The sequence below is a fragment of the Engystomops pustulosus genome, chromosome 5 (genome assembly GCF_040894005.1).
Source record: "Engystomops pustulosus chromosome 5, aEngPut4.maternal, whole genome shotgun sequence".
Taxonomy (NCBI): Eukaryota; Metazoa; Chordata; class Amphibia; order Anura; family Leptodactylidae; genus Engystomops; species Engystomops pustulosus.
In genome coordinates, this window is record NC_092415.1 from 1,864,575 (window position 1) to 1,888,332 (window position 23,758).

At 50.0% G+C, this 23,758-nt stretch overlaps 1 protein-coding gene and 1 long non-coding RNA gene across 5 annotated transcripts; one reads left to right on the top strand and one right to left on the bottom strand.

Annotated features, from left to right (window-relative positions):
- Window positions 1-289: 289 nt before the first annotated feature.
- LOC140132340 (uncharacterized) lies at window positions 290-10,375 on the bottom strand. The gene is made up of 3 exons (XR_011855594.1): window positions 10,159-10,375; window positions 3,302-3,392; window positions 290-1,674 (listed from the first exon to the last, which is right to left on the bottom strand). It is a non-coding gene; the product is annotated as an uncharacterized lncRNA (long non-coding RNA).
- THEM6 (thioesterase superfamily member 6) lies at window positions 3,350-14,064 on the top strand. Of its 4 annotated transcripts, none has more exons than XM_072150989.1 (3): window positions 3,350-3,451; window positions 12,534-13,091; window positions 13,486-14,064. In XM_072150989.1, exons 1-3 carry the CDS (start codon window positions 3,365-3,367, stop codon window positions 13,597-13,599), a joined length of 759 nt encoding a protein of 252 aa, XP_072007090.1. In that variant the 5' UTR covers window positions 3,350-3,364; the 3' UTR covers window positions 13,600-14,064. The 4 variants fall into 4 exon arrangements, with proteins under 4 accessions (XP_072007090.1, XP_072007092.1, XP_072007091.1 ...); XM_072150991.1 differs by lacking the exon at window positions 3,350-3,451 and adding an exon at window positions 11,884-11,933; XM_072150990.1 differs by lacking the exon at window positions 3,350-3,451 and adding an exon at window positions 12,081-12,145.
- The last annotated feature ends 9,694 nt before the right edge of the window (window positions 14,065-23,758 follow it).

Sequence of the window (23,758 nt, forward strand, 5' to 3'; positions counted from 1 at the left end):
TGCGTCTTCACTCCACGAGGCACTGTTCACTTCCTGCGCTGAGGTGGAGTGGGAAACTTTTGAGCCAGAGGGCAGGGCTTAAGTCCTTCCCGTCAGGAGCTGAATTTTCACAGAGCGCTGAGCCAGGATTCACGCCATATGCGCATGGGGCGGAGCTTAGCCCGTGCAGACTGTGGGTTCCCGCCAGTGGCTTTTGGCAGGCAGGAATTACTTGCTGCGTAGCACAGAGTTTGCAGCGGTTAACCCCTTCAGCGCTGCAGCAGTGACTCTTTCAGCAGATATAGCAGGGATTAACCTCCTGGGTGCTGGAGCAGAGCTCTACAGCACGTGGCAATGCAATAACACAGTCTATGTCAGTGATGCCAAACTTTTTAGAGACCGAGTGCCCAAACTACAACAAAGACCCACTTATTTATCGCAAAGTGCCATGACAGAAATTTTACTTATGATTTATACTCCCTTCTCTATCACAGTTTTCATTGATACCAGCACCTGAGGACACCAATAAAGAAGAAAATAGTCCCAGGTTGAGCTGTCACTTTAATATAGCTCTGTGCACAGGAGGTCCTGGCCTGTCTGGGACTGCAGGAAGATACCTGGAGTCATCTCTAGTGCCATAAGTTAGCCATCACTGGTCTATGTTGTAGAACACAATCACTTGGGCCTTAAACCGGATGACAGCAGGGTTAGGCAGCACAGTGTTTTAAATAAAGGACAGTCTATAACGTCAGTATAAGGCACAGATGTCTATATCCTGTTCGTGACGCCATTTGCAACATCCCCCACCGGGGCCTTTTCTTGGGGCCTGGAGGCAGCCAGGGCCCGGAATACCGGAGTGGCTGGCGGTTGCGCCCTAGGCACGCTGTGGTCACGGTGCTTGGTATGGGGACCGGAGGGCTGTCCTACAGCCTGGCAGCTCTCCAGCAGGTGGTGTGTACAAGAAATATGGAGGGAGAGGCTGATGCACTGGTTCTCCCGGGGGCAACCCCTGAGGGTGCGTTCACACGTTGCGCTTTGGTTGCGTTTTCATTGCGTTGTAAAACGCATTAAAACAGCGGAGATGAGGTGATTTGCCTACGGTGAGTAGCACTTCTGCCTTGCAGCACTGGGGTCCTGGGTTCGAATCCCACCCAGGTCAACATCTGCAAAGAGTTTGTATGTTCTCTCAGTGTTTGCATGGGTTTCCTCCGGGTACTCTGGTTTCCTCCCACACTCCAAAATATACTGTTAGGTTGTTTAGATTGTGAGCCCCAAATTTGGCATGCTTTGTGCAGCGCTGCGTAATCTGTGTGCGCTATATAAATAAAGAATTATTATTATTATTATTAATTACATTACTATTTACATTTGTTAACGCTATGTTAATGCATCACCTTTACAATGCGTTTTGTAAGCGCAAACGTTAACAGTAATGTAATTAGGCAAATCCCCTCATCTCAGCTGTTGTAATGCGTTTTAAAACGCAATGAAAACGCAACCAAAGCGCAAAGTGAGAACGCGCCCTGAGTGTCTGTAGGATAGGTCCCCGGATAAAGGGGGAGCCCGTGGTGGTAACAGCCGTATCCAGGGTGGTTGTGGAGAGTGGTCCTCCAGCACCGGCCTGATAGCATATGCAGCCTTCTCTCTCTCTCTTGTGGGGTAACTATTATGGGGGCGTGTTGTGGGGTCTTCTGTCTGTTAAAAAAAAGAAATCTTTAATCAGGCTTCAGGTCCAAAGATAAAGCTTGCATTTATTTGCACAAAAATAAAATGAACAGAACAAAAATGCAGATAATTCAGGGGTCGGGTTGCAGCTTCCCTGTTGTCAGATCAGACACTCTGACCTAAAGACCATCCATGTACACACAGGTGTCATTAACCCCTTAACGCTCTGCGCTGTAGCTCTACGGCGCAGAGGTGTAAGGAGTGTATGAAGAGGGCTCACGGGCTGAGTCTTCATACAGAGGTGGGGGTTTTTGCATTTTGCAGAAAACCCCCACCGCTATTAACCCTGTCATTGCCGCCGGCAAAGTCGCCGGCGGCGTTTAAAAAACGACGGCGCCCGGGCGCCGCCATCTTTTTTACGATCGCCGCACCCCCGAACGTCATCGGGGGGCGGCGATTGGTTGCCATGGTAGCCTCGGGTCTTCTTTTGACACGAGGCTACATGGCTTCTGGAGATTCGTTACAATGAGCCAGTGGCTCATTGTAATGAATGACCTGCAAAAATGCCATATATTGTAATACAGAAGTATTGCAGTATATGGTAGGAGAGATCTGACCATCTAGGGTTAATGTACCCTAGAGGGTCTAAGAAATAGTTGGGAAAAAAAGCAAAACAATTTTTAAAAGATAAAAAAAATTAATAAAATATTAAAAATTCAAATCACCCCCCTTTCCCTAGAACTGATATAAAACATAATAAACAGTAAAAATCACAAACATATTGGGTATCGCCGCGTCCCAAAATGCCCGATCTATCAAAATATAAAAACAGTTACGGACGGCGGTGACCTCCGAGGCGGGAAATGGCGCCCAAATGTCCGAAATGCAACTTTTACACCTTTTTACATCACATACAAAATGAAATAAAAAATGATCAAAATGTCGCACAGACCTCAAAATGGAAGCAATGAAAACGTCGCCTCATTTCGCAAAAAATGACCCCACACACACCTCCGTGTGCCAAAGTGTGAAAAAGTTATTAGCGTCAGAAGATGGAAAAAATTTTTTTTCTTTTTTTACACATTCGTTTAATTTTTGAAAATGTATTAAAACACAATAAAACCTATAAATCCGGTATCACCGCGATCGCACCGAGCCAAAGAAGAAAGCTGACGTGTTATTTGGAGCGCACAGTCAAAGTCGAAAAAACTGAGCCCACAAGAACGTGACACACGTGCGTTTTTTTTTCAATTTTTCCACATTTGGAATTTTTTTTCAGCTTCGCAGTACACGGCATGTTAAAATAAATAACATTACGGGAAAGTAACGCACAAAATAAGCCCTCACACAGGTCTGTACACGTAAAAATGAAAAAGTTATGGATTTTTGAAGTTGGCGAGCGAGAAATGAGCGGAAAAACCCTGCGCCCTTAAGGGGTTAAATACACAACTATTTCCCTTGGTCTTAAAGGGATACACTCCTGGGTTGTACCTTTAACAGCAACCATCACAAGGTACATTTGTTACATAAATAATATATAAAACATCACCAGACAGTATATTACACAAAATAAAAATAAAGGGGAGTTTACAATATACACAAAGTAACCAAAGTAAGAAATACAAACATAAACCGCATGGCTTCAGCTCTGCATCACCTGGCAGTAATCAGGTGCAGCTATATCCCCTCCCCCCAGCACAGCCTCAGGTGAGAGCAGGTGATGGGTGGTGACTGCTGGACTGGTTTGTCTGTGGAAACAATAGTGGACAGAGACAAAGGTTTCCTGGCAACAGGAGAAAAAGAAAAGGTACAAACACACAGACAGTTCCCTATTCACCCCTCAACGGGCGCTGGGGGTGCTGTGTGTGGTGACTATTATGGGGGGGGCTGTGTGTGGTGACTATTATGGGGGGGGCTGTGTGTGGTGACTATTATGGGGGTGCTGTGTGTGGTGACTATTATGGGGGGGGCTGTGTGTGTGTGTGGTGACTATTATGGGGGGCTGTGTGTGTGTGTGGTGACTATTATGGGGGGGCTGTGTGTGTGTGTGGTGACTATTATGGGGGCGCTGTGTGTGTGTGGTGACTATTATGGGGGGGCTGTGTGTGGGTGTGGTGACTATTATGGGGGCGCTGTGTGTGTGTGGTGACTATTATGGGGGGCTGTGTGTGTGTGTGGTGACTATTATGGGGGGGCTGTGTGTGGTGACTATTATGGGGGGCTGTGTGTGGGTGTGGTGACTATTATGGGGGCGCTGTGTGTGTGTGTGGTGACTATTATGGGGGGCTGTGTGTGGGTGTGGTGACTATTATGGGGGGGCTGTGTGTGGGTGTGGTGACTATTATGGGGGGGCTGTGTGTGGGTGTGGTGACTATTATGGGGGGGCTGTGTGTGTGGTGACTATTATGGGGGGGGCTGTGTGTGTGTGTGTGTGGTGACTATTATGGGGGGCTGTGTGTGTGTGTGGTGACTATTATGGGGGGGCTGTGTGTGTGTGTGTGTGGTGACTATTATGGGGGGGCTGTGTGTGTGTGGTGACTATTATGGGGGGGCTGTGTGTGTGTGTGTGGTGACTATTATGGGGGGGCTGTGTGTGGGTGTGGTGACTATTATGGGGGCGCTGTGTGTGTGTGTGGTGACTATTATGGGGGGCTGTGTGTGTGTGGTGACTATTATGGGGGGGGCTGTGTGTGTGTGTGTGGTGACTATTATGGGGGGGCTGTGTGTGTGTGTGGTGACTATTATGGGGGGGGCTGTGTGTGTGTGTGTGGTGACTATTATGGGGGGCTGTGTGTGTGTGTGGTGACTATTATGGGGGGGCTGTGTGTGTGTGTGGTGACTATTATGGGGGGGCTGTGTGTGTGGTGACTATTATGGGGGCGCTGTGTGTGTGTGTGGTGACTATTATGGGGGGGCTGTGTGTGTGTGTGGTGGCTATTATGGGGGGGCTGTGTGTGTGTGTGGTGACTATTATGGGGGGGCTGTGTGTGTGTGTGGTGACTATTATGGGGGGGCTGTGTGTGTGTGTGGTGACTATTATGGGGGGGCTGTGTGTGTGTGGGTGTGGTGACTATTATGGGGGCGCTGTGTGTGTGTGTGTGGTGACTATTATGGGGGCGCTGTGTGTGTGTGTGTGGTGACTATTATGGGGGCGCTGTGTGTGTGTGGTGACTATTATGGGGGGCTGTGTGTGTGGTGACTATTATGGGGGCGCTGTGTGTGTGTGGTGACTATTATGGGGGGCTGTGTGTGTGTGGTGACTATTATGGGGGGGCTGTGTGTGTGTGTGTGGTGACTATTATGGGGGGGCTGTGTGTGTGTGTGTGGTGACTATTATGGGGGGGCTGTGTGTGTGTGTGTGGTGACTATTATGGGGGGGCTGTGTGTGTGTGTGTGGTGACTATTATGGGGGGGCTGTGTGTGTGTGGTGACTATTATGGGGGGGCTGTGTGTGTGTGTGGTGACTATTATGGGGGGGCTGTGTGTGTGTGGTGACTATTATGGGGGGGCTGTGTGTGTGGGTGTGGTGACTATTATGGGGGCGCTGTGTGTGTGGTGACTATTATGGGGGCGCTGTGTGTGTGTGGTGACTATTATGGGGGGGCTGTGTGTGTGTGTGGTGACTATTATGGGGGGCTGTGTGTGTGGTGACTATTATGGGGGCGCTGTGTGTGTGTGGTGACTATTATGGGGGCGCTGTGTGTGTGTGTGGTGACTATTATGGGGGGGCTGTGTGTGTGTGTGGTGACTATTATGGGGGGCTGTGTGTGTGGTGACTATTATGGGGGCGCTGTGTGTGTGTGGTGACTATTATGGGGGGCTGTGTGTGTGTGTGGTGACTATTATGGGGGGGCTGTGTGTGTGTGTGGTGACTATTATGGGGGGGGCTGTGTGTGTGTGTGTGGTGACTATTATGGGGGGCTGTGTGTGTGTGTGGTGACTATTATGGGGGGGCTGTGTGTGTGTGTGGTGACTATTATGGGGGGGCTGTGTGTGTGGTGACTATTATGGGGGCGCTGTGTGTGTGTGTGGTGACTATTATGGGGGGGCTGTGTGTGTGGTGACTATTATGGGGGCGCTGTGTGTGTGTGTGGTGACTATTATGGGGGGGCTGTGTGTGTGTGTGGTGGCTATTATGGGGGGGCTGTGTGTGTGTGTGGTGACTATTATGGGGGGGCTGTGTGTGTGTGTGGTGACTATTATGGGGGGGCTGTGTGTGTGTGTGGTGACTATTATGGGGGGGCTGTGTGTGTGTGGGTGTGGTGACTATTATGGGGGCGCTGTGTGTGTGTGTGTGGTGACTATTATGGGGGCGCTGTGTGTGTGTGTGTGGTGACTATTATGGGGGCGCTGTGTGTGTGTGGTGACTATTATGGGGGGCTGTGTGTGTGGTGACTATTATGGGGGCGCTGTGTGTGTGTGGTGACTATTATGGGGGGCTGTGTGTGTGTGGTGACTATTATGGGGGGGCTGTGTGTGTGTGTGTGTGGTGACTATTATGGGGGGGCTGTGTGTGTGTGTGTGGTGACTATTATGGGGGGGCTGTGTGTGTGGTGACTATTATGGGGGGGCTGTGTGTGTGTGTGGTGACTATTATGGGGGGGCTGTGTGTGTGTGTGTGGTGACTATTATGGGGGGGCTGTGTGTGTGTGTGTGGTGACTATTATGGGGGGGCTGTGTGTGTGTGGTGACTATTATGGGGGGGCTGTGTGTGTGTGTGGTGACTATTATGGGGGGGCTGTGTGTGTGTGGTGACTATTATGGGGGGGCTGTGTGTGTGGGTGTGGTGACTATTATGGGGGCGCTGTGTGTGTGGTGACTATTATGGGGGCGCTGTGTGTGTGTGGTGACTATTATGGGGGCGCTGTGTGTGTGTGGTGACTATTATGGGGGGGCTGTGTGTGTGTGTGGTGACTATTATGGAGCGCTGTGTGTGTGTGGTGACTATTATGGGGGGGCTGTGTGTGTGTGTGTGGTGACTATTATGGGGGCGCTGTGTGTGTGTGGTGACTATTATGGGGGCGCTGTGTGTGTGTGTGGTGACTATTATGGGGGGGCTGTGTGTGTGTGTGGTGACTATTATGGGGGGCTGTGTGTGTGGTGACTATTATGGGGGCGCTGTGTGTGTGTGGTGACTATTATGGGGGGCTGTGTGTGTGTGTGGTGACTATTATGGGGGGGCTGTGTGTGGGTGTGGTGACTATTATGGGGGGGCTGTGTGTGTGTGTGGTGACTATTATGGGGGGCTGTGTGTGTGTGTGGTGACTATTATGGGGGCGCTGTGTGTGTGGTGACTATTATGGGGGCGCTGTGTGTGTGTGGTGACTATTATGGGGGGGCTGTGTGTGTGTGTGTGGTGACTATTATGGGGGCGCTGTGTGTGTGTGTGGTGACTATTATGGGGGCGCTGTGTGTGTGTGTGGTGACTATTATGGGGGGGCTGTGTGTGTGTGTGGTGACTATTATGGGGGGCTGTGTGTGTGGTGACTATTATGGGGGGCTGTGTGTGTGTGGTGACTATTATGGGGGGCTGTGTGTGTGGTGACTATTATGGGGGGGCTGTGTGTGTGGTGACTATTATGGGGGGGCTGTGTGTGTGTGTGTGGTGACTATTATGGGGGGGCTGTGTGTGTGTGTGTGGTGACTATTATGGGGGGGCTGTGTGTGTGTGTGTGGTGACTATTATGGGGGGGCTGTGTGTGTGTGTGTGGTGACTATTATGGGGGGCTGTGTGTGTGTGTGGTGACTATTATGGGGGGGCTGTGTGTGTGTGGTGACTATTATGGGGGGGCTGTGTGTGTGGGTGTGGTGACTATTATGGGGGCGCTGTGTGTGTGGTGACTATTATGGGGGCGCTGTGTGTGTGTGGTGACTATTATGGGGGGGCTGTGTGTGTGGGTGTGGTGACTATTATGGGGGCGCTGTGTGTGTGTGGTGACTATTATGGGGGCGCTGTGTGTGTGTGTGGTGACTATTATGGGGGGGCTGTGTGTGTGTGTGGTGACTATTATGGGGGGCTGTGTGTGTGGTGACTATTATGGGGGCGCTGTGTGTGTGTGGTGACTATTATGGGGGGCTGTGTGTGTGTGTGGTGACTATTATGGGGGGGCTGTGTGTGTGTGTGTGGTGACTATTATGGGGGGGCTGTGTGTGTGGGTGTGGTGACTATTATGGGGGCGCTGTGTGTGTGGTGACTATTATGGGGGCGCTGTGTGTGTGTGGTGACTATTATGGGGGGGCTGTGTGTGTGTGTGTGGTGACTATTATGGGGGCGCTGTGTGTGTGTGTGGTGACTATTATGGGGGCGCTGTGTGTGTGTGTGGTGACTATTATGGGGGGGCTGTGTGTGTGTGTGGTGACTATTATGGGGGGCTGTGTGTGTGGTGACTATTATGGGGGGCTGTGTGTGTGTGGTGACTATTATGGGGGGCTGTGTGTGTGGTGACTATTATGGGGGGGCTGTGTGTGTGGTGACTATTATGGGGGGGCTGTGTGTGTGTGTGTGGTGACTATTATGGGGGGGCTGTGTGTGTGTGTGTGGTGACTATTATGGGGGGGCTGTGTGTGTGTGTGTGGTGACTATTATGGGGGGGCTGTGTGTGTGTGTGTGGTGACTATTATGGGGGGGCTGTGTGTGTGTGTGGTGACTATTATGGGGGGGCTGTGTGTGTGTGGTGACTATTATGGGGGGGCTGTGTGTGTGGGTGTGGTGACTATTATGGGGGCGCTGTGTGTGTGGTGACTATTATGGGGGCGCTGTGTGTGTGTGGTGACTATTATGGGGGGGCTGTGTGTGTGGGTGTGGTGACTATTATGGGGGCGCTGTGTGTGTGTGGTGACTATTATGGGGGCGCTGTGTGTGTGTGTGGTGACTATTATGGGGGGGCTGTGTGTGTGTGTGGTGACTATTATGGGGGGCTGTGTGTGTGGTGACTATTATGGGGGCGCTGTGTGTGTGTGGTGACTATTATGGGGGGCTGTGTGTGTGTGTGGTGACTATTATGGGGGGGCTGTGTGTGTGTGTGTGGTGACTATTATGGGGGGGCTGTGTGTGTGGGTGTGGTGACTATTATGGGGGCGCTGTGTGTGTGGTGACTATTATGGGGGCGCTGTGTGTGTGTGGTGACTATTATGGGGGGGCTGTGTGTGTGTGGTGACTATTATGGGGGCGCTGTGTGTGTGTGTGGTGACTATTATGGGGGCGCTGTGTGTGTGTGTGTGGTGACTATTATGGGGGGGCTGTGTGTGTGTGTGGTGACTATTATGGGGGCGCTGTGTGTGTGTGTGGTGACTATTATGGGGGGGCTGTGTGTGTGTGTGGTGACTATTATGGGGGGCTGTGTGTGTGTGTGTGGTGACTATTATGGGGGGCTGTGTGTGTGGTGACTATTATGGGGGGCTGTGTGTGTGTGGTGACTATTATGGGGGGCTGTGTGTGTGGTGACTATTATGGGGGGGCTGTGTGTGTGGTGACTATTATGGGGGGGCTGTGTGTGTGGTGACTATTATGGGGGCGCTGTGTGTGTGTGTGGTGACTATTATGGGGGCGCTGTGTGTGTGTGTGGTGACTATTATGGGGGGCTGTGTGTGTGTGTGTGTGGTGACTATTATGGGGGGCTGTGTGTGTGTGTGTGTGGTGACTATTATGGGGGCGCTGTGTGTGTGTGTGGTGACTATTATGGGGGGGCTGTGTGTGTGTGTGGTGACTATTATGGGGGGCTGTGTGTGTGGTGACTATTATGGGGGCGCTGTGTGTGTGTGTGGTGACTATTATGGGGGGGCTGTGTGTGTGTGTGGTGACTATTATGGGGGGGCTGTGTGTGTGTGTGGTGACTATTATGGGGGGCTGTGTGTGTGTGTGTGTGGTGACTATTATGGGGGGCTGTGTGTGTGTGTGGTGACTATTATGGGGGGCTGTGTGTGTGGTGACTATTATGGGGGGGCTGTGTGTGTGGTGACTATTATGGGGGGGCTGTGTGTGTGTGTGGTGACTATTATGGGGGCGCTGTGTGTGTGTGTGGTGACTATTACGGGGGCGCTGTCTGTGTGTGTGGTGACTATTATGGGGGCGCTGTGTGTGTGTGGTGACTATTATGGGGGGGCTGTGTGTGTGTGTGGTGACTATTATGGGGGCGCTGTGTGTGTGTGTGGTGACTATTATGGGGGGCTGTGTGTGTGTGGTGACTATTATGGGGGGCTGTGTGTGTGTGGTGACTATTATGGGGGGGCTGTGTGTGTGTGTGGTGACTATTATGGGGGGCTGTGTGTGTGTGGTGACTATTATGGGGGGCTGTGTGTGTGTGGTGACTATTATGGGGGGGCTGTGTGTGTTGGGGGCTGTTGTGACCCCCTGGACCCTTGTTATGTAATTTGGTCTTGGATCTTCCGGGCACGCAGGGGTTAATTAGCAGTTTGAGGCAATGGAATATTCCATTCCAACTTCGGAATAGGGGTTAATAAAATCCAGGCCCTTACAACATACATTACTCCCCCCTCTTCCTGCTCTTGTATTACCTGATTATTACATTCCCGGGTCCGGTGCTGGCGGAGGGTCTTTTGCTGTACGGAGGTCACTTCCTTCTAGGTGTCCCCCCCTCCCGGGCCTGAGGTGGAACAATCCGCCGGTAACTGTCATCCAGCAGGAAGGAGAGAGAGAGAGAGGCTGAGGTACCGGGGCCTGAGGAGAGAGAGAGAGAGAGAGAGAGGCTGAGGTACCGGGGCCTGAGGAGAGAGAGAGAGAGAGGCTGAGGTACCGGGGCCTGAGGAGAGAGAGAGGCTGAGGTACCGGGGCCTGAGGAGAGAGAGAGAGAGAGAGAGAGGCTGAGGTACCGGGGCCTGAGGAGAGAGAGAGAGAGAGAGAGAGGCTGAGGTACCGGGGCCTGAGGAGAGAGAGAGAGAGAGGCTGAGGTACCGGGGCCTGAGGAGAGAGAGAGAGAGAGAGAGAGGCTGAGGTACCGGGGCCTGAGGAGAGAGAGAGAGAGAGGCTGAGGTACCGGGGCCTGAGGAGAGAGAGAGAGAGGCTGAGGTACCGGGGCCTGAGGAGAGAGAGAGAGAGGCTGAGGTACCGGAGCCTGAGGAGAGAGAGAGAGAGGCTGAGGTACCGGGGCCTGAGGAGAGAGAGAGAGAGGCTGAGGTACCGGAGCCTGAGGAGAGAGAGAGAGAGAGAGGCTGAGGTACCGGGGCCTGAGGAGAGAGAGAGAGAGAGGCTGAGGTACCGGGGCCTGAGGAGAGAGAGAGAGAGAGAGGCTGAGGTACCGGGGCCTGAGGAGAGAGAGAGAGAGAGAGGCTGAGGTACCGGGGCCTGAGGAGAGAGAGAGAGAGAGGCTGAGGTACCGGGGCCTGAGGAGAGAGAGAGAGAGAGAGGCTGAGGTACCGGGGCCTGAGGAGAGAGAGAGAGAGGCTGAGGTACCGGGGCCTGAGGAGAGAGAGAGAGAGAGGCTGAGGTACCGGGGCCTGAGGAGAGAGAGAGAGGCTGAGGTACCGGGGCCTGAGGAGAGAGAGAGAGAGAGGCTGAGGTACCGGGGCCTGAGGAGAGAGAGAGAGAGGCTGAGGTACCGGGGCCTGAGGAGAGAGAGAGAGAGAGGCTGAGGTACCGGGGCCTGAGGAGAGAGAGAGAGGCTGAGGTACCGGGGCCTGAGGAGAGAGAGAGAGAGAGGCTGAGGTACCGGGGCCTGAGGAGAGAGAGAGAGAGAGGCTGAGGTACCGGGGCCTGAGGAGAGAGAGAGAGAGAGGCTGAGGAGAGAGAGAGAGAGGCTGAGGTACCGGAGCCTGAGGAGAGAGAGAGGCTGAGGTACCGGGGCCTGAGGAGAGAGAGAGAGAGAGAGGCTGAGGTACCGGGGCCTGAGGAGAGAGAGAGAGGCTGAGGTACCGGGGCCTGAGGAGAGAGAGAGAGGCTGAGGTACCGGGGCCTGAGGAGAGAGAGAGAGGCTGAGGTACCGGGGCCTGAGGAGAGAGAGAGAGGCTGAGGTACCGGGGCCTGAGGAGAGAGAGAGAGGCTGAGGTACCGGGGCCTGAGGAGAGAGAGAGAGGCTGAGGTACCGGGGCCTGAGGAGAGAGAGAGGCTGAGGTACCGGGGCCTGAGGAGAGAGAGAGAGAGAGGCTGAGGAGAGAGAGAGAGAGGCTGAGGTACCGGGGCCTGAGGAGAGAGAGAGAGGCTGAGGTACCGGGGCCTGAGGAGAGAGAGAGAGAGAGAGAGAGAGGCTGAGGTACCGGGGCCTGAGGAGAGAGAGAGAGAGAGAGAGGCTGAGGTACCGGGGCCTGAGGAGAGAGAGAGAGAGAGAGAGGCTGAGGTACCGGGGCCTGAGGAGAGAGAGAGAGGCTGAGGTACCGGGGCCTGAGGAGAGAGAGAGAGGCTGAGGTACCGGGGCCTGAGGGGAGAGAGAGAGGCTGAGGTACCGGGGCCTGAGGAGAGAGAGAGAGACTGAGGTACCGGGGCCTGAGGAGAGAGAGAGAGAGAGGCTGAGGTACCGGGGCCTGAGGAGAGAGAGAGAGAGAGGCTGAGGTACCGGGGCCTGAGGAGAGAGAGAGAGGCTGAGGTACCGGGGCCTGAGGAGAGAGAGAGAGGCTGAGGTACCGGGGCCTGAGGAGAGAGAGAGAGGCTGAGGTACCGGGGCCTGAGGAGAGAGAGAGAGAGGCTGAGGTACCGGGGCCTGAGGAGAGAGAGAGAGAGAGGCTGAGGAGAGAGAGAGAGAGGCTGAGGTACCGGGGCCTGAGGAGAGAGAGAGAGGGGCCGAGGCACCGGGGCCTGAGGAGAGAGAGAGGCTGAGGCATATGAGGGACTGAGGGGGGAGTGTGAGGCACATTGGGACCTCTGTGTATTTTCATGCTGTTGCCCTCCTGGCTGAGATTATGGATGTATTATATACACGTGTTGTTGTCTTCTCTCACAGGTTATTATCGGTCTTCTTCTTGCTGACCTTTTACCCCTCACCTCTGAGGTCATGTGGATCTGGGTGCTGCTCCTGACCCTTATGACGGTCCTGTTCTCGCTGCTTGATGTCTGGTATTTCCTTCGGGCCTTCCTGGCCGTCCTGCGGGCGCGTCTGCAGCCAGTGGTGAAGGACCTTCTGAAGGAGCACTCGTTCTCGGGTCTGGTGCTCCCTCATGACCTGGACTTCCTGCTGCACATGAACAATTCCCGCTACCTCCGGGAGGCCGACTTTGCCCGCCTCTCCTACTTCACACGCAGTGGGCTGTTTGGGGCCATACACGCGATGGGTGCGGGGATGGTGATGGCGGCCTGCACTATACGGTACCGCCGCTCACTACGCCTGCTGGAAGCCTTTGAGATCCGCACTCGCCTGCTCTGCTGGGATGAGAAGGCCTTTTACGTGGAACAGAGATTCGTGGCCCCCAAGGATGGATTTGTCTGCGCTGTTCTGCTGAGCCGACAACACATCATTGGGAACTCCCCCGATAAAGTGGTGCAGACCATGTGCAAGAGAAAGGTACGTGCCACCATGTAACGCTCTGCAGGGGGCTATAATATGCAGATCATGAGCAGGTGCCACACGACTACCTGTAGTCTGTTACCATGACGACACATAAAGGCGAAGTCAAGACAAATTGTGTGGTTTATAACAGCCTGTTATGGCTTATTCCTTATCTTAGACTGATCTTGAAGGGGTCCCCGAGGATGGAGGAATTGGTTTAGTTTGAATAATAATTTGGAGGGGCCCTTACATTGAGCCTCCATGAATAGAGTGACTGCCGCGACTTCAGAAAGAGAGAAATACTGGTTTATAGTGTATACATCATTTCCATATTTGTGTGTATTGGGGGGAGGGGGGTTCTCTTAGTCTATAGATGGAGAGATGTCCAATGGTTGTCATCTTTCCGCAGGTGGAGTCTCCCGAATTCCCGGACGAGGTCATGCACTGGATCGATTACAATGATAACAGCAGCCAGAAGCTGAGAGCCGAGAGCGGGGTCTCCAGCAGCTCCAAAGACCAGTAACGTGCCCCCCGCCGCCAGGGACCTGCCCCCTTACACCGCACCCTGAACCTGCATAGACCAGTGCAGCTACTAGGATTAGGATTGTAATCACATCTAGAGTGTTAGCTCCTTGCTCCAGAAGTGTATAATACCTGCTGTATCACCCCTGTCCGTCTGCCTCAGGTACTCATTACTGGGGGGAGGGGCCCGGAGAGCGAAACGTGTCTCCAGGTGCGACACAACGGGACGCTCCTCGGTGTTTTATATTGTGCGTTTATTTATTCCGAATTTTTTTTCTCTATTTATTTAGTCATGATGCATGGTGATACGTATAACGTAACGGGGCATAAACTTCTACCCAGCCAAAGAGGAGGGGCATCTCAGGGTAATCTCATGATATGGCGCTAATTGGAGGGGGACTGAGCAGCACCTGTACTGATGACATCATAGGACAACCCCTGTCCCTATGATGTCATAGTCATAGAAGGTTTTGGAATTTAAAAAGGGATCATTGTAAATTTTTAAAATGCGATCGTGAAGAAGTTATGCTAATCAGCACATGAGTAGTAAGTGTAGCACAAGCTGCAGAGCATTGCATCACATCCCGTTGAGTAAGAAAATTTACTTTAATCATCTCACACACTTCTCTAATTGCAAGTGGTCTTCTACTCCAGTCACATCCAGAGCTGCAGTTACATTGTTCTGCTCTCAGGCTGAAGGATCTGCGTTTGTCGCTTGTGCGCTGCTGGTTCAGTCTCTGGACAGAGCAGGTTCAATGTTCCTCATTGCAGTCGGCAAAATTCTGAATGCAGCTCTGGATGTGACTGGAGTGTAAGTTATGATATTAAAAAAAAAAAAATAGTAACTGCAGCAATGGATGTGACTAGAGAATAGGACATGATATATTGAGAACTGATTTGACTGCAGCTTTGGACATAACTAATGGGATATGAACTTGTGTAATAAGGCGATTTGTGACTGCAGCTCTGTATGTGATTGGAGTATGAGGCAAGATGTAACTCTGGACACATTCAGGGAAGGGGAGGCCACTGTGTGGAGACATCACCTGGAGGATCGGGCAGGGCTGGAGCGCTGGACTTTCTCCCAGACTTTGCACTATTACTCTTGTATATTCAGTCTGTAACGTCCAGAGTCCAGGATCAAACGTGTCTCCGCCTCTAGGACTCCTGATTCACTGATAAATCAGAGATAATCACAGTAAATGACTGGAGCGTCTCAGTGTACAAACCAACATCATCAAGATAAAGTGCACAGAATAACACATTGGACCACACATGATCCAATAATACCGTCTCATACCAGAACCATCAAATAAATAAATAAATAATAATACTTTATTATCCCAGAAGGGCATTTAAAGTGTCACCTCAGCAATACATAAAATTGACAGACAGCACATATATAAAAAAACTCACATAAAAAGAACACATATACAATAAGACAGAGTAAAAACACCAATACACAAGGTAAATAATTAGTTAAATAGATTATAAAAGTAATAAAATGGAACCCATATTTCCAATAATCTTAATTTCTAAAGCATTCCTATGTTACCCCTAATTGCGGTATTTGATAGCTCGAGAGCGGCCGGTATAAACGACTTTTTAAATCTCTCCGACCTGCAGCGCAAGAGAATAAAACGGGAGCTAAAACCACTGACCTGTGCCTGCAGCACACCATGCATTGGATGGTCTCTATTATTTCTAATTTTTTCCAATTTCCTTAATATCCCGCACTGTACGAGTTTTTCCCATCGATCAAATTGTAAACCCACTATCGAGGAGGCTTTCTTAATTATTTTATTCATCTTTTGACAGTCCCTACTAGAAATGCAGTTGCCCCAAGCCACTAGGGCAAATGCAAATGCGCTCACCATAACCGTATTATAAAAACTGACCAACATAGTCCTCTGGATGTCAAATGCTCTTAGTCTACGTAAAAAGAATAGATTACTATTAGCACGTCTAGAGACCTTATCAATATGCTCATGCCAACTTAATTTATTATCAATGATTACGCCCAAATATTTATAGCTACCAACCTGCTCCACTTCTGTCCCTGCTATAATGAGCGGTTTGGGCATAACGCCCCTTTTCCTTGAAAAATCTATAACCAATTCTTTCGTCTTATTTACATTTAATACGAGACCATTTAAGCTGCACCATTCAGTAAAAGTATTCACTGACTCTCGATATTCACTATCATCCCCCTCTGTGATACAGCCCACCAGTACCGAATCATCCGAGTATTTCTGTAGAAAACAGGCCGGATCATTTTTCCTAAAATCAGAGGTGTATAGAATAAACAAGAAGGGAGCTAACACAGTACCCTGGGGGGCCCCCGTACTGCACACCACCTCATCAGACCATGTGTCACCCAACCTAACCCTCTGTGGTCTGCAGCGCAGATAACTCATCAGCCATTTAATCATAGTCGGTTCTATCTGCATAAGCTGCAGCTTCGATTCTAGCAATGCTGGAATGATCGTATTAAATGCACTGCTAAAGTCAAAAAAAGTCAAACGTACCTCTGTTTTGGGGGATTCTAGATGAGCACATACTCTATGTAACAGATTAATTAATGCATCATCAACTCCCAGCCCACGCCGATATGCATATTGTAGTGGGTCTACAAAATCCTTCACTACACTGGATAAATGCCGCATAACCAGTCTTTCTAAGATTTTCATGACCACCGGGGTCAGCGCTATTGGTCTATAATCGTTTAATGTACAGCGTCATTAAATGTACAGCGTCGTTTAATGTACAGCGTCACACTGATAGATATGACTCTAAGATAACAGGAAGGTGTAATCACTAGATTACTGATCCTGTAGATCTTTTATTTTATATAAAAGTAAAAAACATAACAATATAAACAAAACATAACATACAATATATACAATATCTTACCTGCTGGTCCAGCCACATTCACACCTAGTAAAAACAATAACTTAAAATACACCAAAATGAATGAACACCAAATACCACAACCCCCACCCAAACGATTATCACAACCTAAACCAAACCAATAAACAATAACACAAGCCACACCCACAAATAAAACATAAATGACTATAAATATACATAAACCCACCCCACACCCTCTAATAACAAACCACCCCACACAGATCACATCCCACACCCATTTTTTTTTTTTTTTTTTCCAATATATTATAACAAATACACACAACACTACACTAAACTAAATCCCTCGCCCGCACCCTCTCCTTCCCCCCAGACACTGGTCTAACGTCCAAAGTTTGCGTTAAGTAGTCCAGACCAGTGCCCAGGGTCATAGAGTCCAAGGTCACTTGTTCGTAAATCCCACCACCATCACCCCCCTCCCAACCTAACACTATGTCCCAAACCCCACTATATACAATATATACAGTATTTACAAAGAAAACAGAATACAAATAAAGTCTAAACAACATAAATACAAACCACATAAAGCCCAGGTTCGGCGCCTGCAAGCCCTACATCACTACATGCCCAGAACACAAAACAAAAATCTACTGTGCAGCATCAGCCCAACACCAGGAGAGGAGATGACAGACTAAGGGACACTAAAGGAGAACCCCCTCCAAAGGAGAGAGGCCCTCCCCGTGCCCAGCCTCTCATACTCCAGAGAGCGCACCTTCACCAGGAGGGAGAGGACAGACTAAGGGACACTAAGGAGAGAGGCCCTCCCCGTGCCCAGCCTCTCATACTCCAGAGAGCACACCTTCACCAGGAGGGAGAGGACAGACTAAGGGACACTAAGGAGAGAGGTCCTCCCCGTGCCCAGCCTCTCATACTCCAGAGAGCGCACCTTCACCAGGAGGGAGAGGACAGACTAAGGGACACTAAGGAGAGAGGTCCTCCCCGTGCCCAGCCTCTCATACTCCAGAGAGCGCACCTTCACCAGGAGTAGAGCGGACAGACTAAGGGACACTAAGGAGAGAGGCCCTCCCCGTGCCCAGCCTCTCATACTCCAGAGAGCGCACCTTCACCAGGAGGGAGAGGACAGACTAAGGGACACTAAGGAGAGAGGTCCTCCCCGTGCCCAGCCTCTCATACTCCAGAGAGTATCCTGTATTGTACTCCAGAGCTGCACTCACTATTCTGCTGCAGCTGCAGTCACTGTGTACACACATGGCATTACTTATCCTGGATTATACTCCAGAGCTGCACTCACTATTCTGCTGCTGCTGCAGTCACTGTGTACACACATGACATGACTTATCCTGGATTATACTCCAGAGCTGCACTCATTATTCCCTTGCCATACAGTCTCCTCTCCCCAGGATGAAATGGCTGATAACAGAGAGTAATAGATTGTATCCCCCCCCCCCCCCTGTACAGTCTGCTCTCCCCGGGATGTAGTGGCTGATAACAGAGAGTAATAGATTGTATCCCCTGTACAGTCTCCTCTCTCCGGGATGTAATGGCTGATAACAGAGAGTAATAGATTGTATCCCCCTGTACAGTCTCCTCTCCCCGGGATGTAATGGCTGATAACAGAGAGTAATAGATTGTATCCCCCCTGTACAGTCTCCTCTCTCCGGGATGTAATGGCTGATAACAGAGAGTAATAGAGTGTATCCCCTCTCATGCTGATGTGTACATAGTGATTGCAGGTCTGGAGTATAATATGCGGCTCCTGTAACATCAGGTATAGATAGGACCCCCGTCCCTTTAGGATGTGGTGAGGCCTCCCCCACATATAAAGTGCATGTCCCTCTCTGGTTTCCATATCAGCGGCTTAAGAGCGTCAGACACAAATGCGCACACATTGGCGCCAGTTGTTTATTCATAAGTCTAGTTAAAGGGATCCTTTTTCCTGCTCATTTGTGTTATTGATTATTATGCCTTGTTACTATGTGAGGTGCTGCTCTGCGGATCAAATTGTTGCATGGTCTCTGCTCCTGGCACCTGTCCCCACCCTGTACTCACCCTGTCCCCAAAATGCCTTTAACTGCTCTGTGAATGGGTAATCAGCTTAGCTTATGGCATATGGGTGCCTTCTCCCTGAAACAGCGCCACTCCTGTTGAAAGTTTGCGCGTGGTATTGCAGCCTAATGAATTTAAAAGGAGCAATAACACCAATCATAGACTGAGATGCTGCTGATATAATAGCACCCTTCACCTGCACACAGGGGTGGTGCTGTTTTAGTGTCGTCGTGGTATTCACCGCACACAACCCCTTGGGAATGTTATTGATTTCTGGGAAACAGATTTTTTGCACTTTAAAGATGAAGCGAACAAGAAATGGGAATAATATTCTGTGTAATTTCAACATGAAAATGTCTATTTTTGCTAGCGGGATGGAGAGGCTGAGGAGCTTTATCCAGACTCCTAGATAATGTATTACCAGGATGAAATATAAGTTATTATAAATATGAAATATATTGGTAAATATTTATGTATCAGAAAGTCTTAGAACCTGTGACCCATCAGAGGTGGTGACCCTTATCACCTGAGCGGCTGCGGGTGATGACCCTTGTCATGTGATGACCTTTGTCATGTGATGACCCTTGTCACGTGATGACCCTTATCACGTGAGCGGCTGCAGGTGATGACCCTTGTCATGTGATGACCCTTATCACGTGATGACCCTTGTCACGGGTTGTGACCTTTTATTGTGCATGAATTTATTTTCCATAGAAAACTTTAGAAATTAAAGCCAAAGATACAAATGAAACAGAGTTGCATGCGGGCGCAGAGGGCGCCGTCACCCTATAGGACTCCGGATACAATAAGATGCTGAATGTTATGATTTTTCTTAATTTGATGATCTTTACGTCCTGATTTACTTCGTTACATTGTCCTGATCACAGCTGAGGGTTTGTTACATTTTTATCCCCTGTAAACCAAAAATCCTCGCTCCACATGGTTTGATTTACCTGCACTGACACATTGTAAGACTATCGGGACTGTGGAGATTTAATATTGCTTGAAGAGCGGCCGTGACTGAATACATTGTAACAAACCCTCTGCTGTGAGGTCAGGACAGGGGTATAGCCTCAGTGATTTTGGAGATCTTGTTTATAAAAAAACTGGAGATTCCCTTTAAGTGGTTGGATCTTGTGAACAAATGGCGGGGGGGTTTACACCTAGACGCGTTAAAGGGTCTATGACACACAATCCTCCCTCCCCTGACGCGAGACCAATCCATGGCTTGCAGGTGGGTGTGGCCATGTTAACTTGTAGGCGGGGCTTGTTTACTACCTACTGTATTTTTATTTTTAACTTCTAGATCAGATTTGGGACCAAGATGGAAAGTTTCTGTATTTACTGTTTGCACCAAGTACAGATTTACTTTGCAGATGTTTACTCCAGTCACATCCAGAGCTGCATTCACCATCTCATTGCTCTGTGACTAGTCATGAAATTCATAGTTTCATCCCTTCACTTTACCTAATAACCTGCCCGGTCGTGGTAACTTTCAGCGTCACTTTGAAAGGAGCTTTGAAAGTAACTGTAGAAATGTGAGTGCAGCTCTGAATGCAACCAGAGCACAGTGTTCAATTTTCATATGTCATGTAAATGCAACAGATTGTTAATGGCAGATTACAGTATATAGTAAAGCACTGATCTGTAGATGCAGCTCTGGCTGTAACTAGAGATGATGGACGATTACTTGATTTTTCTGTAGTTATACTGTGAAATCGATGAAAGTGTTAAACAGAACAGTCCTGGTGTTTCCGTAGCTGCTTTGTTTTCGCTTTATTCTGTGACTCCGCCTCCTACACGATGGCGCCATCCAGCAGCTTTATCGTCAGTATGGAATGTTCTGCATATTTATTGCTCCATGTTCCTTATATGTTATTTATTAAAGGGTCGGTCATCACTGAGTCTGTCATTTCATTGTATCACCACTAGGTGGCAGCACTGCACCACAGTCTGAGGAGCCTCTGCCATGGACATCAGTGTGGCCCCTGGACGGCGTGGTCACATGACACAATGGTCACATGACACAGCATCCCAAACAACCTACTCTTACCCTTACCTGCAGTAAATGCTAATTTCTAGGATTCTCTAGTGTTTTGCTTCGTCCAGATCTATTCTTGCTGTTAATGGATGGAAATGTTCTTGTGCACCCCCATGACACAACCCCACACCATATATAGCTATAGGAATCTACCCCAAAGCTCTCAGGTGAAGAACATCACACAGCAATTCCACAGGGTCATGATTTATAGGGGAGACACAACCCTCACTGCTTCCATAGGCCATATACTCGAGTATAAGCCGAGGTACCTAATTTTACCACCAAAAACTGGGAAAACATATTGACTTGAGTATAAGCCTAGGGTTAAAATGCAGCAACTATTCTTTAATAAAATGTCCAGCAGAGCCGCCCCTCATCAATACACTGTCCAGCAGAGCCCCCCTCATCAATACACTGTCCAGCAGAGCCCCCCTCATCAATACACTGTCCAGCAGAGCCCCCCTCATCAATACACTGTCCAGCAGAGCCCCCCTCATCAATACACTGTCCAGCAGAGCCCCCCTCATCAATACACTGTCCAGCAGAGCCCCCCTCATTAATACACTGTCCAGCAGAGCCCCCCTCATTAATACACTGTCCAGCAGAGCCCCCCTCATCAATACACTGTCCAGCAGAGCCCCCCTCATCAATAAAATGTCCAGCAGAGCCCCCTCATCAATACAATGTCCAGCAGAGCCCCCCTCATTAATACAATGTCCAGCAGTGCACCCCTCATCAATACACTGTCCAGCAGAGCCCCCCTCATCAATAAAATGTCCAGCAGAGCCCCCTCATCAATACAATGTCCAGCAGAGCCCCCCTCATTAATACAATGTCCAGCAGTGCACCCCTCATCAATACACTGTCCAGCAGAGCCCCCCTCATCAATAAAATGTCCAGTAATGCCCCTGATAAAAAAAAATAAACTTACTGCTCACTGCTGGCGTCCTCTTCTCCCTCTGGCGTCCTCTTCTCCCTCTGGCGTCCTCTTCTCCCCCCGGGGTCGCCTTCTCAGCTCTGCTTTGGTCTTTGGACTGTGCGGTGAGAGGCATGTCCATGCTCTCTGCCCACACGCACCCGCTACTACTCGGCATGTCGCTGCCTGATGATGTCATGCGTGTGTGTGGATTCGGGCAGAGAGCATGGATGTGACTCTGCCTGGACTGCTGGGAAGCCTGAGCATACCTGAGAAGGTGAGCCAGGGGAGAAGAGGACCCCGGGGGTCGAGCGACGGAGGTAAGTACTTATTTTTTTTATTATATATGTACTTGAGTATAAGCCGACTGAAAGTCCAATCCTCCTGATTCATTGATCATCAGCCGGTGTGACCGCCAGTATCACCGCAGAAGTTCTATGAATAAATGTGGGAGGGCGCAATACATACTCAATCAAAAAACTTTATGAACTCCAAGTTTGTACCAATAAAATAAGCCCTGCACGAGGCAATGAAAAATATAAAAAAAACCTAGAAATTTGATATCACATATTTTTAGGTTATTTCAGTTCAACGTGGCAGGTAATTTTTATTAGAATCAATGTCAGTCTGTGAGGATGAAGGGGTGACACAAGAGCTTACAGTCTATGAGGATGAGGGGGTGACACAAGAGCTTACAGTCTATGAGGATGAGGGGAGGACACAAGAGCTTACAGTCTATGAGGATGAGGGGGACACAAGAGCTTACAGTCTATGAGGATGAGGGGAGGACACAAGAGCTTACAGTCTATGAGGATGAGGGGAGGACACAAGAGCTTACAGTCTATGAGGATGAGGGAGGACACAAGAGCTTACAGTCTATGAGGATGAGGGAGGACACAAGAGCTTACAGTCTATGAGAATGAGGGGGTGACACAAGAGCTTACACTCTATGAGGATGAGGGGGTGACACAAGAGCTTACAGTCTATGAGGGTGAGGGGACGATACAAGAGCTTACACTATGAGGATGAGGGGGTGACACAAGAGCTTACAGTCTATGAGGATGAGGGGGGGGGACACAAGAGCTTACAGTCTATGAGGATGAGGGGGTGACACAAGAGCTTACAGTCTATGAGGATGAGGAGCAACACAAGAGCTTACAGTCTATGAGGATGAGGGGGTGACACAAGAGCTTACAGTCTATGAGGATGAGGGGGGACACAAGAGCTTACAGTCTATGAGGATGAGGGGGTGACACAAGAGCTTACAGTCTATGAGGATGAGGGGACGATACAAGAGCTTACAGTCTATGAGGATGAGGATGACACAAGGATGAGGATGACACAAGAGCTTACAGTCTATGAGGATGAGGGGGTGACACAAGAGCTTACAGTCTATGAGGATGAGGGGGTGACACAAGAGCTTACAGTCTATGAGCATGAGGGGGGTGACACAAGAGCTTACAGTCTATGAGGATGAGGGGGGGACACAAGAGCTTACAGTCTATGAGGATGAGAGGGGGACACAAGAGCTTACAGTCTATGAGGATGGGGGGTGACACAAGAGCTTACAGACTATGAGGATGAGGAGGATGACACAAGAGCTTACAGTCTATGAGGATGAGGGGGTGACACAAGAGCTTACAGTCTATGAGGATGAGGGGGGACACAAGAGCTTACAGTCTATGAGGATGAGGGGGTGACACAAGAGCTTACAGTCTATGAGGATGAGGGGGGACACAAGAGCTTACAGTCTATGGGGATGAGAGGGGTACACAAGAGCTTACAGCCTATGAGGATGAGGAGGTGACACAAGAGCTTACAGTCTATGAGGATGAGGGGGACACAAGAGCTTACAGTCTATGAGGATGAGGGGTGACACAAGAGCTTACAGTCTATGAGGATGAGGGGATGACACAAGAGCTTACAGTCTATGAGGATGAGGAGGTGACAAAAGAGCTTACAGTCAATGAGGATGAGGGGAGTACACAAGAGCTTACAGTCTATGAGGATGAGGGGGTGACACAAGAGCTTACAGTCTATGAGGATGAGGGGTGACACAAGAGCTTACAGTCTATGAGGATGAGGGGGTGATACAAGAGCTTACAGTCTATGAGGATGAGGGAGGGACACAAGAGCTTACAGTCTATGAGGATGAGGGAGGACACAAGAGCTACAGTCTATGAGGATGAGGGGGACACAAGAGCTTACAGTCTATGAGGATGAGGGGGGACACAAGAGCTTACAGTCTATGAGGATGAGGGGGGACAC

What these genes read in the sequence shown, in the direction of transcription:
- THEM6 (XM_072150989.1), top strand. Translation starts at nt 3,365, where the DNA reads ATGGGTGGTGACTGCTGGACTGGTTTGTCTGTGGAAACAATAGTGGAC. An exon ending in CAACAGGAGAAAAAGAAAAG is followed by an intron (nt 3,452 to 12,533) that starts GTACAAACACAC and finishes CTTCTCTCACAG; the next exon opens with GTTATTATCGGTCTTCTTCT. An exon ending in AGACCATGTGCAAGAGAAAG is followed by an intron (nt 13,092 to 13,485) that starts GTACGTGCCACC and finishes ATCTTTCCGCAG; the next exon opens with GTGGAGTCTCCCGAATTCCC.